General features: G+C 46.7%; 1 protein-coding gene across 2 annotated transcripts in view; it reads left to right on the top strand.

Moving 5' to 3' along the window:
• mcf2l2 (MCF.2 cell line derived transforming sequence-like 2) overlaps positions 1-20,351 on the top strand; it is a 469,404-nt gene that overhangs the window by 411,705 nt on the left and 37,348 nt on the right. For both annotated transcript variants that reach the window (XM_085990152.1, XM_085990151.1), the window contains exons 23-25: positions 955-1,047; positions 3,023-3,101; positions 10,088-10,154. In XM_085990152.1, the coding sequence (XP_085846278.1) occupies positions 955-1,047; positions 3,023-3,101; positions 10,088-10,154 (239 nt within the window). The remainder of the gene's footprint in view (positions 1-954; positions 1,048-3,022; positions 3,102-10,087; positions 10,155-20,351) is intronic.

Raw genomic sequence — 20,351 nt, 5'->3', positions numbered from 1 at the left:
TTACTGATTGCCAGTCTGAGAATGAACCATTTATCCCAACTCTCTGCCTTCTGTTAGATAGCCAATCCTCTATCAATGCCAGAATATTACCCCCAATCCCGTGATTTTTTATCTTAAGCAATAATCTTTTGTGTGGCACCTTGTCAAATGCCTTTTGGAAGTCTAAATACACTACATCCACTGGTTCCCCTTTATCCACCCTGTATGTTACTTCCTCAAAGAACTCCAGCAAATTTGTCAAACATGACTTCCCCTTCATAAAACCATGCTGACTTTGTCCTATTAAATTATGATTATCCAAATGTCCTGTTACTGTCTCCTTAATAATGGACTCCAAAATTTTACCTACCACAGATGTTAGGCTAACCGGTCTATAGTTTACAGCCTTCTGTCTACTGCCCTTTTTAAATAAGGGTGTTACATTAGCAGTTTTCCAGTCTGCCGGGACCTTTGCCGAGTCCAGGGAGTTTTGGAAAATTATTACCAATGCATCCACAATCCCTACTGCCACTTCCCTCAAGACCCTAGGATGTAAGCCATCAGGTCCAGGTGATGTTGCAAATTTAATGCAAATTAAATCAAACCTTTTTCCAACAATAATATACAATAATTTATGCTAATTAGATGCCCTCCTTCTGACCCCACATCCAGTACAGTCAGTGATGGAGGCACCGGAGCGCGAGACCCCAACGTAACTGTCAGGATAGCATTCCCCAAGCAATTTCATGGTTGGGATTATAAAGAGAACGTGGTTTCTCCTTAGTGACGGTTATTATCCTGCCCCAAAATAATCAGCAAAAGTAGCTGTTCAATTTCAACTGACAACAATAACATTTACATAAAGTTTGATGTGTAAAAGTTATTACAAAAGAAACAAGTTTTCTTGTAACACAAGCATGATTTTGCTCACATTGGCCAGCTCTGTAGCTAACTATGTATCTGCTGTACTTTCAGATGAGCGCTGTTGGTATCACAGAAAATGTAAAGGGAGACATTAAGAAGTTTGAAATCTGGTACAATGGCAGAGAGGAAGTGTACATTATTCAGGTAACTAATAATGAAAACTGTATTTTGTTTGCAGTTGTATTACTTAGAGTATAAACTTTAGGGCTGATTTTAACTCCCAAAGGGAGTGTGTGGATGGGGGCCAAGGCGAACCAAAAACTGTCCAGCCCTCCACAGCTCAGGCCCAAGAGATGATCCAAGGCATCTTCTGAATAAGTCCTATCGGTCTACTGCCCAAACCCAATGGGAAGCGTTAGCTGGCAGGCGGGTGAAAGCGGGATCTCAGGGGGCAGGAGGCCGCTGTCAGGAACCCAAAGGAATGGTCCCCAAAACTCAGGTAAGTGGTTGGCGGAGGGTGGTTGGTGCATGAGGGCATTGAGGGTGAGGGAAGGCCCAAGATTTACTTGTGGGTTCGAAGCACCACTACTACTCCTGCCCACCAGGAAACAATTTTATTTTTTAAAATTGTTTACTTTTCTGACCCTCTTCTGGCCCCAGCTCCTCTTGCCACAGGTTGGCCTGGTGAGGAAGTCACGATGGCTTCCCATTGCATGCCTTGGGTTAAAATTGCAGTCAGGCCCCAATATTGTTGTCAGATCCTGATCTGCATATTTAAAGAAGGACCTCACTGCCTTCCGGCAGGTGTCCTTCTCATGTGCTCCAAAGAGCAGGTTAAAATTGCAAACCGTGGGAAGGCAGATGGATTGGTGGGGGTAAGTACGTCACTTTAGCCATTTTAACTGCCCAACCACCCGGTTGGGTAGGGTTAAGATTGGCCCCTTTGTTTCTGATTGCAGTTCAGAGATATTAATTATCCAGGCAATTGGGGAGTGGGGTGCTGGGTGTGCAGTGCTTTGTTGCCATGTATTCGAATTAAATGGATTCACATACATGATTTCCCACACAGCAGGTTTTCAATCTAGGTGACGTTGAATTTGCAAGGTAGAATTTTCACCTTGGACACTCGTACCAAACTCTAGGAGGTGCACAAGAGAGACAGTGGGGGAGTGGGGGAGGACTAGATAGCTTGCCTGCCCCCTCAACAGCAGCTGTCAGACATTTCTTTTTCACTACTTGGGTGTTAAACTGCATATCTACCTGCCTCTACGTTATTAAAATAACAATTGCCTGACCCTCTGCTCCTTTGTCACCCACCCATTGTCTGTTTACTGCATCCACTGATCATCCCTACCTCTGCAATTGATCATCACTGCTGTCTCTCGCTTTTGCTGGAACTGTTTGGAAACACCACAAGGGTATGGATAGCTGCCCTGCTAACAGTGAATGAAAATGTCATTGGTTACTCTGTAGTAGCTGGATATGATTTCTTAATGACTTCATCCAGCACTATCATTTATATGTATATTTTCAACTGAAGTGAATGCCACAACTCTTAATACAATCTAAAAACCCACCTGGTTATGTAGTATTTTGCTCACAATCAATTGAGTTTAGTGCTGTGAATGGTTTAACTTTGAACAGCTGTCTTAATCATAACAAAAGGCAAAATACTGATGAAAGGTCACAGACCTAAAATTTTAACTCAGTTTCTCTCTCCACAGATGCTGCTTGATCTGCTGAGTATTTCCAGCATTTTCTGTTTATAGACCTAATCATGACCTTCAGTGTACTTCAATGCTAAATGTTCACAAATAACATTCAGTAGTGGCTCTTTTCACCTTGACCAATTATGTTACCATTGTACCTGGACGTTTTATAGTGCCTAACATTGCTAGGGTGCAAAGGCTAGCAAATTTGGCATCTAATTTGAAGATGTCTGCTGATATTAGGGCAAGTGTCCCCATCACTTTTGGTGGAAATTCCTGGAAGTGGCTGGGGGAAGAGTGCAGGCAGCCAAGAGCTTGGCTCCCCAAATGATTCCTGCCCCATCTGCAGGAATTGCACCATGAAACTGGCATAACTCAGGTGGAAAATCCTGCCCGATATTTATAAGCCTTAAGTTCTTTATTATTGTTGTATTTTTGCATCCAATTTGAAAATAAACACCTAATTACAGGCATCATCTGTAGAACTGAAGAACCTTTGGGTTTCTGAAATCCGAAAAGTACTGACAGGACAACTGCAAGCTTACAGAGGTAAATAAAAGTGCAAATCAAGCTTTGAATATACATCTAGAAATGGACTATCTATACTTATTTTTATAATACCAAATCCCATTCCTATCCTGATATTCATCCCTCTCATTTTAAAGGTGTGAATTGATACCTGCATTAACTGCTTTAGAAACATAGAAACATAGAAGATAGGAACAGGAGTAGGCCATTCGGCCCTTCGAGCCTGCTCCGCCATTCAATGAGATCATGGCTGATCATCCAATTTCAGTACCCTGTCCCTGCCTTCTCCCCATATCCCTTGATCCCTTTAGCCTCAAGAAATATATCCAACTCTTTCTTGAATATATTTAATGAACTGGCCTCCACCGCCCTCTGTGGCAGAGAATTCCACAGGTTCACCACTCTCTGGGTGAAGAAATTCCTCCTCATGTCAGTCCTATATAGCTTACCCCTTATCCTTAGACTATGACCCCTGGTTCTGGACTCCCCGGCCATCAGAAACATCCTTCCTGCATCTAGTCTGTCCAGACCTGACAGAATTTTATAGGTTTCGATGAGATCCCCTCTCAATCTTCTAAACTCCAGTGAGTATAAGCCCAATCGACACAATCTCTCCTCATACGTCATTCCTGCCATCCCAGGTATCAGCCTGGTGAATCTTCGCTGCACTCCCTCCATGGCAAGAACGTCCTTCCTCAGGTAAGGTGACCAAAACTGCACACAATACTCAAGGTGTGGTCTCACCAAGGCCCTGTACAACTGTAGCAAGACATCCTTGTTCCTGTACTCGAACCCTCTTGCCACGAAGGCCAACATACCATTTGCCTTCTTAACCGCCTGCTGCACCTGCATGCTTACCTTCAGCGACTGGTGTACAATAACACCCAGGTCTCTTTGCACTTCCCCTTCTCTCAACCTATTGCCATTCAAATAATAATCTGCCTTCCTGTTTTTGCCACCAAAGTGGATAACCTCACATTTATCCACATTATAGTGCATTTGCCATGTTTCTGCCCAATCACCCAACCTGTCCAAATCGTACTGGAGTTTCACGACATCCTCCTCACAGCTTACCCTCCCACCCAGCTTTGTGTCGTCTGCAAATTTGGAGATATTACATCCAATTCCCTCATCCAGATCATTAATATATATTGTGAACAGCTGGGGTCCCAGGACCGATCCTTGCGGTACCCGACTAGTCACTGCCTGCCACTCGGAAAACGACCCATTTATTCCAACTCTTTGCTTTCTGTCCACCAACCAGTTCTCTATCCAAGTCAATACCTTGCCCCCTGTTACGTCCGTGTATAATCAGACACAGACTGCGGAGAACGGTACAAACGGTGTTTACTCAACGTGGCTCAGACTGCAACTGAACTGTACAGATTACTACTCAACGTTATATACAGGTGTGGTCACTGCCGGTACTACAGTATACATGAGCTGTACAAAGTAGTTCCCTCCCCTTAAAGGTACATACATTACAATTCCTCCCCTTTTAGATTAACAGTACCATAACACTCAGTTAACAATTAAATATCAAACTAATTACAATTAACACTTTTAACATGCAACATTAGCTGAAAATAGTCTATTTATAAATTCAGTCTTTGGGAAGCTTCCTGATCCTTTCTGGATAGCGCCTTTCCCGAGTGTCTTGCTCTTGGTGCGGAGGCGATTCTGGCCCCCTGTCATCGGTTGGTTCATCAGCTTCCGATGCTACTGTTTCTGGGGTAGATGCTACCTGTACGTCGGTTTCATCACCAGGTACGTATGGGCGAGGCATGGGGTTGACTTGTTCCTGTGACTCTAGGATCTGGTCAGCATGGCGTCTTACGATGCTCTCCCCAACGTCCACTGTGTACATTAGTGGCCCCTGCTGTGTGCATATCGTTCCTGGCTGCCATTTTTCTGTTCGGTAGTCGCGGGCCAAGACTGGTTGCCCTACATTGAAGCTCCTTGTTGGCTTCTCATGGATGTGCTGGAATTGCTTACTCTCAACATCTCTTCGTACGTTTGGTCTGAGCAAATCCAGGCGAGATCTTAACCTTCGGTTAAAGAACATCATGGCTGGGGCCTGGTTGGTGACTGCATGTGTCGCATTCCGGTAGGCGAACAGGAAATTGTCCACCTTGTGCTGCAGCGGAATGTTGTCATTGTACATAGCCTTTATTGCCTTCTTAAAGGTTTGTACGAACCTCTCAGCCAATCCATTTGTGGCTGGATGATACGGGGCGGATGTGTAATGCCTTACCCCATTCTTTTTCAAGAACCTCCGGAACTCTTCGGACACAAACTGTGGTCCGTTGTCGGAGCAAATCTGTTCTGGCAAGCCATTCCTGGCAAAAATGGTCCGTAGGACTGCAATAGTTTTCTCCGTGGTGGTGGAGGACATTTTGATGACCTCAGGCCATTTCGAGTGCGCATCCACGGCTATTAAAAACATTGAGTCCATGAATGGACCAGCAAAATCAATATGCACCCATTGCCATGGAGAGGAGGGCCACTCCCATGGGTGTAGAGGGGCCTGTGGTGGTGCATTTTGGACTTTCTGGCATCCTGAGCAGCTCTTGGTCAGGTCCTCGGTTTGTTTATCGATTCCCGGCCACCACACATAAGCCCTGGCTAGGCTTTTCATTTTTACCCCTCCCAGATGACCCTCATGAAGCTCATTGAGCACTCTATCCCTTAACTTGGGTGGAATTACCACTCGGGATCCACACATCAAGGTCCCCCGGCACACTGACAGCTGTTCTCTCCTTGTCGAGAATGCTGGCAACAGTGAGTTGCCATGTGCTGGCCATCCCTTCACCGTCAAATCATATACCCGAGACAGTGTCGGGTCATTTCGGGTTTCCTTTTCGATACAAGCGTTAGTTACCGGTCGGTATTCAACTATAGTCGAATGGAATATTTCGACAGGATCAACTGCTGCTGCTTCCTCCGCAGTAGGCAGTGGCAGGCGTGATAGCCCATCAGCATTTCCATGATGTTTCGTGCCCTTATATTCAATCTCATAGTGGTGCGCCCCTAGAAAAAGTGACCATCTTTGTAGTCGTTGCGCAGTCATCACCGGAACGCCCTTCTCTGGATTAAAAATGGAGACAAGAGGCTGGTGATCAGTCAGCAAGGTGAATTTCTGCCCGTGCAGATAGTGATTGAACTTTTTCACTCCCCACACTAGGCTGAGGGCCTCCCTGTCAATCTGGGCGTAGTTACGCTCGGCTGAGGTTAGTGATCGTGACGCAAAGGCTATTGGCCTCTCTGAGCCGTACGAGAATTTGTGCGACAGCACCGCTCCAATGCCGTAGGGTGACACATCACATGCCAACCGAATTGGTAATGCCGGGTTGTAATGGGCCAATACCTCTTTCGATGTGATTAGTGTTTTGCTCTTCTGGAAAGCTCATCTACATTCGTCACTCCACTTCCATGGCACCCCAGTTTGCAGTAGGGTGTTCAATGGGTGTAGCATTGTAGACAAATTTGGCAAGAACTTATGGTAGTAGTTTACCAGCCCGAGGAACGACCTCAGTTGTGACACATTTTCCGGTGCTGGAGCCTTGACTACTGCCTCAATCTTCTTTGGGGACTTATGTAACCCCTCTTTATCGATAACGTGGCCACAATACGAGATCTGTTTTCTAAAAAACTCGCATTTGGGGCGGTTAGCTCGGAGCCCATATTCCTGCAATCTAGTGAGCACCTGCTCCAGGTTGGCAAGGTGATCACTGTCATTTTTGCCCGTGACCAGGATGTCGTCCAAATAACACTGGGTCCCTGGGATCCCTTGTAGGACTTGTTCCATTGCCCTCTGCCAAATAGCCGAAGCTGATGCTACCCCGAATACCAGCCGGTTGTATTGGTAGAGACCTTTATGGGTGTTGATTGTGAGGTATTTTTTTGATGCTTCTTCTACCTCCATTTGCAGATACGCCTGGGCCAGATCAATCTTAGTGAAGCATTTCCCTCCAGATAGCGAGGCGAAAATATCTTCAATCCGCGGAAGTGGATATTGTACGGTGTGAAGGACTGGGTTCACTGTTACCTTAAAGTCCGCACGGATGCGAACCTTCTTTGGTTCCCCAGGCGTGCTGCTCAACGACTTTTTCATCACAGGGATGATGGGTGTAGCCCACTCGCTCCAGTCTACCTTGGACAGTACACCTGAACATTCCAGACTCTCCAGCTCTGCTTCAACGGCTGGGCGGATCGCATAAGGTACCGGTCTGGCCTTAAAAAATTTTGGACTTGCGTTTTCTTCAATTTTAATCATCGCTGTCATGCCTTTTAGTGTTCCGAGTCCTTGCTGGAACACTTCTTTCGTGTCAGTTAGGATCTTTGACAGTCGCCCAGGTGTGACGTCGTCATCCTTTTTGTCAGCCACAGTCAGTGCCTGTATGGAATGCCAATCCAGTTGTATTTTCCGGATCCATTCACGTCCCAGTAATGGTGGTCCTCCATCTTGCAATACATACAGGTCTAGTTTTGGTGTTTCCTTACCGTTATATATAACGGTCACCCTTATTTTTCCTTTGGGGTAGACTTTTTGCCCCGTGTACGTCTTCAAAATAATTTTTGTGTCTCTCAAGGGTATGTGTGAGAATAGCCGCTCATAGTCCCGTCGGTTTATGACTGTTAGGGCTGATCCTGTGTCCAATTCCATCTTTACCTGGACTCCTGCTATCTTGAGAGTGACCCAAATGGTTCGGTGATCCTCTGTTGTGATCACATTATGTAGTTTCAGACAACTCAGTTCCCTGCTTTCGGAGTCGTTATCACTCTTTTGTTCGTCTGAACTATTCTCCGTTATCTTAAGTACCTTCTTGTACTTTCCTTTGGTCGGTTTCTTATTGCTGGTTTTCTTTCCCGACCTGCAGACTCGTGCTATGTGTCCTACTTTTCCACACTGTCTGCACACTTTGTCTTTGAACCAGCAATCATTCTGGTCGTATGTTGTTCTGCCGCAGCGATAGCACTTCTCTGTTCCATATGACATTTCGTTTGTGCCATATTCTTGCGGTCTCTGTTGTATCTCTGCAGTGCCCGGTGCTGCTGCTTCATATGATACCGCAATGCTGAAAGCCTTTTCCAGCGTAAGGTCCTTTTCAGATAAAAGCCGTTTCTGGGTCCCTTCACTTTGAAGCCCACACACAAACTTGTCCCTTAAGGTATCTGCCAGTCCCGCTCCAAACTGGCAATGTTTCGATAGTTTGCGCAGTTCTGTTAAATACTCAGCATTACTTTCATCTTTATGCTGGTTCCTTTTGTGAAACTTAAATCTTTCTGCTATCAGCAGCGGTGTGGGGTTTAAGTGGTCCTGTAGGATTGACACTATGTTTTCAAAATCCTTTTCTACTGCCTTCTCTGGGGTTACTAAGTTTCGTAGTAAGCCGTGCGTTTTTGCACCCATTGAATTCAACAATACGAGCGCTTTCTTGTCATCTGGCACTTAATTTGCCTTGCAGTATACTTCTATGCGTTCGACATATGTCGTCCAATCTTCGACTTCATTGTCGAACGCTGTGATACTGCCACTCTTCGGCATTTTTGGGTGTGGTTAGACTGGCTTCAAATGGCGTCTCCCGCGCTTTCCTTTCTTCCCCGCTGCGGCTTAAAATGGCGTCTCCCGCGCTGCTGCCAACGCTGCTCTCGGCGGTCCTCGTGGCAAATGGCAACACCCTGTGGGTTTTGTGCGCTGCTCCTGCGCTGCTGCCAACGCCGCTTTCTGCGGTCCTCGTGGTAATGGCAATGCCTCGCGTTTTCCTGCGCGCCACTCTCCCCCGTTGACGCTGCTCGGCCCTTGACCACCGGCTGCGCTCTGCTCTCTCTCGTCTCTCTCCCCCGTTGACACCGCTCAGTCCTGAACACCGGCTGCGCCCTGTGCGCTCTGCCCTCTCTCTCTCCCCCGTCGACGCTGCTCGGCCTTTTTCTGTGCCGCACGGTCGGGCTCTAGCCCGCCGCTGTCCGGGAAGGGTCTGCGCAGTACCTGTTGCCAGCCCGTTTCGCTGGACCACCGTGACTGGAAAGCCAAGCCTGGCTCTCGACAGCCTCCCCTGCGATGCTCAAATCTCCGCTGGATGACTGGGCGGTTGCCCGTGGTCGACACCCGTGCTTCTGGACTCGACCTTCTTCCACTGTTCTCCAGGAGCGAATCCCTGGGAGGTGATGCAGAGTTGCAGGTCGGTTCAAATCTGCGTCGTCGCCAATGTTACGTCCGTGTATAATCAGACACAGACTGCGGAGAACGGTACAAACGGTGTTTACTCAACGTGGCTCAGACTGCAACTGAACTGTACAGATTACTACTCAACGTTATATACAGGTGTGGTCACTGCCGGTACTACTGTATACATGAGCTGTACAAAGTAGTTCCCCCCCTTAAAGGTACATACATTACACCCCCAATCCCATGTGCCTTAATTTTGCACGCTAATCTCTTATGTGGGACCTTATCGAAAGCCTTCTGAAAGTCCAAATACACCACATCCACTGGTTCTCCCTTATGTATTTTACCAGTTACATCGTCAAAAAATTGGGAGCCTATTGCATTTGTCCATGACTCTGGACAAAAAAATTCTTTCTATACTTATCTTTCAGTTGTGCACTCACAGTCCAAGTCGAATATCTATTATTATAGTCTGATGTCTCTAGGGAGATTAAGGGGCAGATTCTCTTGCTCCTGCACCTGATGCAATCAGATCATCTGGGCACAGTGATAACAGGAAAATCAGGCAGGGAGAAGTGCATGCCCCTGTCAGAGCCCACGCAATTCTTGCAGCCATTGATTTAAATGTACAGGAAATCAGATGACCTCCCTTACGGATGTGTGTTTCCTGCCCGATTTTCCTGTTTTTACTGTGTCCAGACGATCCAATAGTACCAGATGCAGGAACAGGAAAATTTGCCCTAAAGTTCAAAGATAGATTACTAAAAGATTCCGAGAAGAATTATCTAAAAATGCAAAATGTGTATAATAATCTCTTTCTTTCTCATTTGTATGACAGAAGCAAGCCAACTAAACCAGAGGATACAGGAATATGTTTACCAAGCGCCACTGAACACACCCAATAGGTAGTGTCATATCTACTTATTTTTGGTAACTAACCATTGCAGTGTTTTACTTGACTCAGTCTCTAAACTCTAGAGATTCCCAAGCTTGATCTTTTCTGATTGCTGATATTTAATTACCAAACCATAGTCACAGCTAATATGTAGATGTTATTATATTGAAAAGAAGTTAATTATTATCAGTTATGATAAAACCCTATTATTTCAAAAAGTAAATGATCCTAACAATGCCATTCATTTATCATTTGAAGAGACCCTCCTCAAAAACCCTTCTTGTTGTCAGCCAGGTATTCACTCACCCATTTTCTTTCAACAGAACCTAAACCTAGATTAAACAGCCACCTTTTAATTCACTTAAGCTCATTAGAATAGTCAACAAATTAGTGATACAATTTAAACTGTCTATGATCACTTTATCTGTGGCTGACTTTATGTGCAACTCAGACATTAGGGGCTGGATTTTACCAGCGCTGAGGAGGCAGGTTTGGAGGCGGGACTGCTGAGAAAATCAAAAAGAATGGTCCCAAACCCGCTCCCAACCCGCCTCCAACCAATCTTCCCGGGAATCAGGTCCCCGATTTGCGCAGGGACCCAACTCCTAGCGGTGGGAAGAGGATTATAGCCACTTAACAGGTAGTTAACAGGCAGTTAAGAGGCTTTTTCCCATTTTGAAACTTCTGCTGCAGGCCTCCTGACATCAGGGAACCCTGCCGGGGTAAGTGAGGCATGCTGTGGGTCTGTTGTAATGTTTGTGTATAGATGACAGCTGCAGAAGTGGTGTGAAGGATGCAATGGGATACTGGTGAGTATCAGAGGTAAGGAAATGTTGGGAAAGTCATTTTTAATGTGTTTAGATTTTTCTGTAGGTGACAAGCTTTGAAGGGTTTGTGTGGCCTCACCTCATTGGGAGAAGTGACAGATTGCTTCTGTACCCTCACCTGCAGCTGCCATCTGTTTTATCCTAAGGAGAGAGTCATTGGAGAGCCTGGGTACAAGGGTTCACCTTTGTACAGTGATTGTCAGTGTTCGACAGCACCTCAATGCTGTCAAACACTGTCAAATCATCTGTCAAAAATAAATAGTCCATGTCCCTTTAAGAAAACCGGCAGATGAAGCGTCATCAACTGACGTCATCTGACACTGGCTTTCCCTTAATTGGCCAGCAAGCCCGCAGGGCGAGCTTAAGAAGGCCAATCAGGGGAAAATAGCGTCTGTGCGTCGGACGTCGCTGGGGGGGGACTAGAACCTGGAAGGCAGTAGTCCCGCCCCCAACTCCTCTCGGTAAGTAAAATCCAGCCCCGTGAGTTCAAACTCCACCAGGGCAAGTTATGAAATTGAATTCAGTAACCTGCTCATTTATAAATTGGCACCAGAAAAGATGACCAGGAACACTGCCAAATTGTCATAAAAACCCAACTGGTTCACAAATTAATATCAGGAGGGATCTGTGAACCCTGCCTGTTTTGCCCTAACGTGTGACTCCAGTCCAAACTATGTGGTTGATTCGTAATACATAGATACATAGAAGATAGGAGCAGGAGTAGGCCATTCGGCCCTTCGTGCCTGCTCCGCCATTTAATGAGATCATGGCTGATCCTTTAATTCAGTATCCCGTCCCCGCCTTCTCTCCGTAACCCTTAACCCCTTTTGCCTGTAGAAATATATCTAATTCCCTCTTAAATATATTTAATGAGCTGGCGTACACTGCCCTCTGTGGCAATGAGTTCCACAGGTTCACCACTCTCTGAGTGAAGAAATTCCCCCTCATCTCTGTCCTAAATGGTTTAGCCCTTATCCTTAAATTATGTCCTCTAGTTCTGTTCTCACCCGCCAAGGGAAACATTCCTTCTGCATCCAGTCTGTCTAGACCTGTCAGAATTTTATACACTTCTATGAGGTCCCCTCTCAATCTTCTAAACTCCAGTGTGTACATCCCTAAACTACATAGTCTCTCCTCATAGGTCATTCCCGCCATTCCTGGTATCAGCCTGGTGAATCGCCGCTGCACCCCCTCCATGGCAAGAACATCCTTCCTCAGATGAGGCGACCAAAACTGTACACAGTACTCGAGGTGTGGTCTCACCAGTGCCCTGTACAGCTGCAGCAAGGTATCCCTGTTCCTGTATTCTAACCCTTTTGCTATGAAGGCCAGCATACCGTTTGCCTTCTTGACCGCCTGTTGCACCTGCATGCTCGCCTTCAGTGACTGGTGTACAAGAACACCCAGGTCTCTCTGTACTTCCCCCTCTCCCAATCTATTGCCATTTAAATAATAATTTGCCCTCCCGTTCCTGCACCCAAGGTGGATAACTTCGCACTTGTCCACATTATAGTGCATCTGCCATTTATCCGCCCAATCGCCCAGTCTGTCCAAATCGCTCTGGAGCTTCCTGGTCTCTTCCTCTGAGCCCACCCCACCTCCTAGTTTAGTGTCGTCTGCAAATTTGGAAATGCTGCATCCGACTCCCTGATCCAGGTCATTAATGTAAATTGTGAACAGCTGGGGGCCCAGGACAGATCCCTGTGGTACCCCACTTGTTACTGCCTGCCATTCAGAAAATGAGCCGTTTATTCCAACTCTCTGTTTTCTATCTGACAGCCAGTTCCCTATCCACGCCAAAACTTTCCCCTTTATCCCATGAGCCTCAATTTTCCATGCTAATCTTTTATGTGGGACCTTATCGAAGGCCTTTTGGAAGTCCAGGTACACCACATCTACTGGCTCTCCCCCATCTATTCTACCAGTTACTCCCTCAAAAAATTCCAATAGATTAGTCAAGCACGATTTACCCTTTGTAAATCCATGCTGACTCTGTCCTATCCTGTCCCCATTTGCTAAGTGCTCCGCTATTTCATCCTTAATGATGGACTCCAGCATTTTGCCCACAACTGATGTAAGGCTTACAGGTCTGTAATTACCTGCTTTTTCCCTACCCCCCTTTTTGAATAGTGGGGTAACGTTAGCTACCCTCCAATCCATCGGCACTGTTCCCGAGTCTAATGAATTCTGAAAAATCATCCTTAGTGCATCCGCTATCTCTAGGGCCACCTCCTTCAGTACCCTAGGATGCATGTTATCAGGCCCTGGGGATTTGTCCACCTTCAATCCCTTTAGCTTCCTTAACACCATATCCTTAGAGATATTGATTTGCGTCAGTTCCTCCTTTGCCAATGTCCCTATTTTTCCCGATATCCCAGGGAGGTTTTTTGTGTCTTCCTTCGTAAAGACTGACCCAAAGTATGCATTTAGTTGATCTGCCATTTCCTTATTTCCCATTATATATTCCCCCGTATCTGACTGCAATGGACCAACTTTGGTTTTCACCAGTCTTTTCCTTTTGATATATTTATAAAAGCTTTTGGAGTTAGTTTTTATATTTTCCGCCAGCTTGTTTTCGTAAGCTATTTTGCCCCTCTTGATCATGCCCTTTGCCCTCCTTTGCTCTATCTTAAACTGTTCCCAATCTTCCGCTCTGGCGCTTTTTTTGGCTATTTTATACGCCCTATCTTTGGATTTTATGCTGTCTCTAATTTCCCCTGTTATCCACGGTTGAGTCACCTTTTTAGATTTCCTTTTATGCCAGATTGGTATAAACAATTTTTGCAATTTTGTCATTCTATCTTTAAATGTTTGCCATTGTTTATCTACCTCCAGTCCTCTCAGGAACGTTGTCCAATCAGACCTACTCAGTTCCCGTCTCATGGCATCATAATTCCCCTTGTTTAAATTCAGGACCTTAGTCTCTGAGTCAATTTCTTCGCTCTCCATTTCGAGTGAGAAATCGATCATGTTATGATCGCTCTGACCCAAGGGTCCCCGTACAACAAGATTACTGATTAGTCCCTTCTCATTGCACAGTACCCAGTCCAATATAGCCTGTTCCCGAGTTGGTTCCTCGACATATTGATCCAGATAACCATCCCTTAAACACTCAAGGAATTCCTCCTCCTCATTATTTTTACTGATTAGGCTAGTCCAATCTATATGTAAGTTAAAGTCACCTATGATGACAGCTGTGCTCTTATTGCACGCTTCTCTAATTTCCCTCGTGATGCCCTCCCTAACCTCTATTTTACTATTTGGAGGCCTATATACCACTCCTATTAATGTTTTTCGCCCCTCGCTATTTCTTAGCTCCACCCATATAGATTCTGTATTAACTGAGTTAATATCCTTCCTTTCAATTGCATTTATCCCCTCTTTTACTAGCAATGCTACCCCTCCTCCCTTTCTTTTTTGTCGATCCTTCCTAAATACTGAATACCCCTGTATGTTAAGCTCCCAGCCCTGCTCACCCTGCAACCATGTTTCCGTAATCCCAATTAGATCATAATTATTAACCTCTATTTCCACAGCTAATTCATCTACCTTGTTCCTGATGCTTCTCGCATTAAGGTATAAAACCCTCAGGCTTTTTTTATGCTCACATTTTTTATGAATTAGTTTGGCCCTTTGTTTTTTGTTCCTCACCCTTTTACCATTTATTTCTGTCTGCCTTTCACTTTCCTCTATTTCACTACATAGGTTTCTAGCCCCCTGCCATACTAGTTTAAATGCTCCCGAACTGCTTTATCAAAAATTACCCCGAGAACATCAGTTCCATCTCTGCACAGGTGTAGACCGTCCCTTTTGTATAGGTCACACCTACCACAAAACTGGTTCCAATGCCTCAAAAATTTAAAACCCTCCCTCTTACACCACTGCTCAAGCCACGTATTTAGCCTAACTATCCTGTTCTCTGTACTCTTACTAGCACGTGGCACTGGTAGTAATCCAGAGATTACTACCTTCGAGGTCCTACTTTTTAGCTTGGCTCCTAACTCCCTAAATTCTACTTGTAGGACCTCTTCCCTTTTTTTAGCTACGTCGTTGGTACCAACATGTATCACGACAACTGGCTGTTCCCCCTCCCCCTCCAGAATGTTCTGCACCCGCGCCGAGACATCCTTGACCCTTGCACCAGGGAGGCAACATACCATCCTGGAGTCTCGGTCGCGACCACAGAAACCCCTATCTATTCCCCTTACAATCGAATCCCCTATTACTATAGCCCTGCCACTCTTTTTCCCTCCCTTCTTTGCAACAGAGCCAGTCATGGTGCCATGAGCCTGGCTGCTGGTGCCTTCCCCCGATGCGTCACCCCCCCCGACAACAGTACCTAAGACGGTGAACCTGTTGCTAAGGGAGACAACCCCAGGGGATTTCTGCACTACCTTCCTGCCCTTGCTCTGCCTTTTGGTCACCCATGTACTGTCTACGCTGGCCTTAACCTGCGGTGTGACCAACTCACTAAATGTGCTATCCACACCCCTCTCAGAATCGTGGATGCTCCAAAGTGAGCCCATCGCAACTCAGGAAGGGCAATAAATAGTGTTGCCCACATTCAAAGAACAAATAAAAAACAGACTGGTTTCAAATCTGGACCTCTAGTACTGATTTATGGCACTACAGGAAGTTCCAGTTGGCTCTGATACATGGAAGATTTTAAGAAGATTTAAGGTCAATGGGACTAAGAGTCTTGGGCCTCGAAATTCGGTTGGTAGCGCCAGCGATTAGCGCCTAAAGAGCCCAAGAATTGGGGTGTTACCCAATTTTCGGGCGGGCGCAGTGAATATAGCGCCACCTCCCATATTGAGTATCCTTTTAGCGCCAGCGCTAACTCTTTGTGCGCGCCCGCGGGCGCAGGCAGATCATGACGTCATTTCAGTGTGCAATGCCTTTTTGGCGCCCCGGACCGGATATTCGGTGGCGCCCGCAACCTTTCCGCCTGGCGCTATTAGTGACAGTTGGATGGAGCGTTCCCAGGCCCTTCTCGGACTCGGGGGGGGCGCTATTTAAAGGGGACAGCACTAGTATAAAAGCTGCAGCCATTTGGGCTGGCCATTCTGATCGTTGCTGGAGAGAGTTCCTGACCTTCTGTTGGACAGTACTTTTCTCATTGAGCCTTCGGAGGCACTGGTACTGGCAGCTTGAGGGCCTGGCTCCCGAGCTGGTGATGCAGTATCTGAAAGCAGGGAGGTGGAAGAGTGGCTTTAGCAAAAGGACAGCTTGGCAGCAAGGGATGCCAGATTGCGGCAAGGCTATGACATGGGTCCACAGTAAGAAAGCATGCTGGCGGGGGGAACAAGTGGAAGGAGACAGTTGTAAAAGGTGAGAACCTTACCATCGCTGTCGACAATGGGGTCGGCAGCTGCAGTGGTTACAGGACCACTCAGACGTCCTCCAAGAATCTGGTGGACTGTCTCCTCGAGATCTGTGAGAGTGATCACTTGTGGAGGTCCTCCACAGGTGCGAAGCTGGTCTTTGCCAATCCTCGCCAGTTTGGACTACAGGGGAAAGGAGGGGAAGTTATGTTACCTGATGCCCTGAGTGATCATCTCATGCCCCGTGGTGGAAGAGCCCTTACATGATGCCCTGAGTGATCATCTCATGCCCCCCATGGTGGAAGAGCCCTTACATGACGCCTTGAGTCAAATGTGCATGTGTGTGCCCAGAAAGGGCCATGGGTGCTTGCTGGCAGATGGCCAATGGGGCACAGGCCACCCTGTAGCCATAAAGTCAGGTGCAAATGAAGGGATGCAGAAGTTTGCAGAAACAACACCCACCCTCACGACCTGAGTGAGGTCGTTGAATTTCTTTCTGCATTGGTCCGGGCTCCTGGTCACCATGCTGCTGGAGTTGACCCTCTGGCAGACATCCCTCCAAGCTCATTGGTAGTCCTTATGATTCGGCCTCCTGCCATTGTCTGGGTAGAGAACATCTCGCCGGCGCTCCACTGTGGCCACCAATTGTTCCAGAGCCTCATTGGTGAAGCGCTCTGCTCTCTGTCTCACCTTCTCCATCTGGTCCAAGTTTTTAGCGCCAGAGAAGGGCCTGCACCGATTCTGAGGCCTGCAAGGCGCAGAGTGTGGATGCTGAAGCTGACTGACCCACCCCTTTAAGAGCTGGCCGGCGCCTGGAAGTCTCGAGGTCATCGGTAATTGAGAGCACCTGCGCTGCGCCCGTCCGCTCCGATATTGGGTTGCGCCGGAAGTTTAGCGCCTTAGGAGTCCCGTGTAACACCTGAATTCGCGCCTCAATCACCTTTAGGGGCGATGCAACCCAATATCGCGCCAGGTGACGATAAGTTGCGTCTGGCTATAAACTTTGCGCTGCGCCAATTCTAACGCCCCAAGCGGGGCTACACCCAATTTCTAGGCCTTGAAGTTCTGCAATGTGTAAAATCAGCAAAACTGAAATCACACTGAATAGAGCTGATTTTAACATTAGGCGGTGACGCAAAATGGTCGGCAGCAAATTGGAAAAGGCAGGGTGTATAGCGGGCGGACAATCTGCTATTGCCTGTTTCCCGCCACCATCGAAAGTTAAATTTAGCCCTAATATTATTGAGATAAGGCTTGAAAATTACAATATTTCCATGCTTTAGTTACAGGAGGTAAAACAATTTTTTAAAGATATTACTCACTACTTTAGAAAGTGTATCAATAGTGGAATTTTCATTTCCTAGCTATTCATAATATTTATTTGATCTCAGTCTCTACCAACTAGTAGATAACTTAATGGTTATGCAGACTTATGACAGTAACAATCAGTTTATGACAATTAGAAGATAGGAAAGGTAACAGAAATTAGAAGGTCACTTTGAAGTTTTTTTAAAAATACAAGCATATTTTCCATTATAACAAAGCATGATATCTCAAGTATGAAGCCTGAAATATAACATCTGAAGTGTGGCAGAGCTATGCCAGTGATAAGAGCCAGAATTTTCTGCTGGAGGTGCACCAGGGAGCTAATGTAACCTTAGCAGAACGTGGTAACAAATGTATTTTGAGGTGATCTGGGTGCTTCCTGCCTGCTCCGCTACTTTCTCAGCACAAATGATAGGCGAAAAGGCATATAAGTTTATCTGCCCATATATGATGTATTAAAATGCTGTACAAATGACAGTAATACATCATTTGATGTATTTTACTTTCATCACTTGCTCCATATCAATGTTGGATGCAAGGTACAATTGCTCATCCTTAACGTCCAATGTTACTGGGGGTGGCAGAGAGGCCAAATAGAAGAGTGATTGATTGCAAAGATTTGAGGCTGAATTTTAATTTGGTGCAGCGTGTGGGCTTGGGAGCAGATGGCCAAATTGACAGCGTGTCAGGAAGCCAGTTCCAACCGCCAACTTCTGCATTTCACTGCAACGTGTTATGCTGCTTCTGAGTAACCCCCTCGAGGGAGGTGGGCTGTCACTTAACATACGTCAATCGCTCAATTTGAGCGATATTGACATGGGGTTTCAACGTTAACTTCGGGCCCACGGGTTTCCCAGGTTTCCTGGAACTCGCCAATGAAAGTAAGGCGAGAACTCAGCAGCAATTGAGGGGGCTGAAGCCATGTCAGGGAAAATATTAGTAAGTGTTCAGTACTGACAGCTGCTTCCTTACCTGCTTGTGGGAAAGGGTTTGTTCACAGTACTTGTGCGGAGAGGTTACTTTACACACTTTGGAGGTTTCTTCAACACTTGAGGTTTGGAGGTCTGATCTGCACTTTGGAGCTCTGATCTATCAGATCAGCATGGGTGCTGTATATGTTGTCTTATATTGGACCTCAGATGAGGACCAAGGTGACCAGCAACAGCAACAGCACCAGCAGCAGCAGCAGCACTGGCAATAGCCTGCTGTTCACAGACCTGTGGCTCCACAGGAGAGAGGGAAGCAGCAGAGAGGTGCAGCTCGCCGGAGGCTATACCCGGCACCCATGATCTACAGGCAGGTGATAAGCTTCCTCGCCATGTCTGAACACCAGTTTATCAGGAGGCTCAGGGTATCAAGTCAGGTGGTGGCAGACATTTGCAGCCTGCTGGAGCAAGACCGACTGGCCGAATGGACTCCTTCTGTGCTGTAACCATTCTAAGACTTGCTGCCTGCTGGACCTGGTGGCCACGCTTTACCAGCTGCTGTCAAAGTCACCACCGCCCTCAACTTCTTTGCCTCTTGATCAGTGTTCCCCGTAATTATTTTTTGGGTGCCCAACCCATTTAAAGGGCTGCATGGCCCATTCACAATTTTGCCCATGAGCGAACTTTAACATTGCAAAAGCCGATCCCGGGCTGCGCAGGAGTGGCAGAGAGCTCCACTGCTATCCCTGACTCCACCATCTAATCTGGTTCACTTGTGAAGTGCGAGTCACCATGTGAAAACTCAACTATCTCTCCAGCTACTGCCACCGAAGTGTGAGTTTCTGAGCTGGTGCATGGTCTGCATAAGTCCTGTGACAGTGCACCCTTAGAGGGAGTGAGCTCCTCTGAGGAGTTGTCATCATCGTGGGCAACCTCAACCACCTCCTGGTGGACGTGTGAAGGCCCTGTGGGAGTTAAAAGACATGAATGAGTACTATCATGTTAAGAATGTTTGAAGTTATCATTGTGCACATGACCATATTTCTGATGTCAACATGGCTGAGTGTTGTATGCCATATGTCACCAGGTAGCTGGGAGGCCCTGTCTCTCCATCTCCGATGACCAAGCACGCCGAGACTCCACTGATCTCCAGCACCTCCTCGTCTGCAGCTGCTAATTGCGAGATCTGTGGCAGGCCCCCTCTGGTTCCTTGCCTCTCCCTGGTGTTCTGTGCTCTCTTCTCCTGCAAGGAGGGAAAGAAGAAACTTATGAGTGAGAGTAATGGCATGTGTTCATCCGATGCATGGAGAGCATTTGTTGAGGGTGACTATGAGGGATAGGCATGATATTGCATAAGGAGTGTCAGTGGTAGATGGATAAATGGGGATGTGAGGAAGTGCATAGACAGAGAGGGATGGGTGCACCTACAAGGTAAGTTGGTGAGAGGAGTGATGTGCTGGAGTAGGCTTGAGAAGACAGAGGGAGGGGGTTGGGGTGATGTGCACAGCAGGATGTAGGGCAATGTGCAATTGTTCTCACATTTCCTGCCCTGCTTAGGTCATTGAAGCGTTTCCTACATTGGATCCAGGAGCATGGCACCACACACCTGCTGAGCTCCTTGGCAACCTCCGACCGCACCTCCTTTGTCTCACCAGCCAGCTTCTTCCTCCTGATACTAGGGAACATTTTCTCCCTCCGGATCCTCACAGCCCCCAGCAACATATCCAGGGAGGCATTGGTGAAGCAGGGCACAGCCTTTGCTCACCTCGACTCCATTCCAAGACTTGTTTCTCTCTCCATGACA

The sequence above is a fragment of the Somniosus microcephalus genome, chromosome 6, assembly GCF_052327205.1.
Source record: "Somniosus microcephalus isolate GS21.2 chromosome 6, FLI_Smic_1.0, whole genome shotgun sequence".
In the NCBI taxonomy this organism is placed as follows: domain Eukaryota; kingdom Metazoa; phylum Chordata; class Chondrichthyes; order Squaliformes; family Somniosidae; genus Somniosus; species Somniosus microcephalus.
Note: the sequence above shows the minus strand (reverse complement) of the source record. Positions and strands in the feature narration are given on the sequence as shown.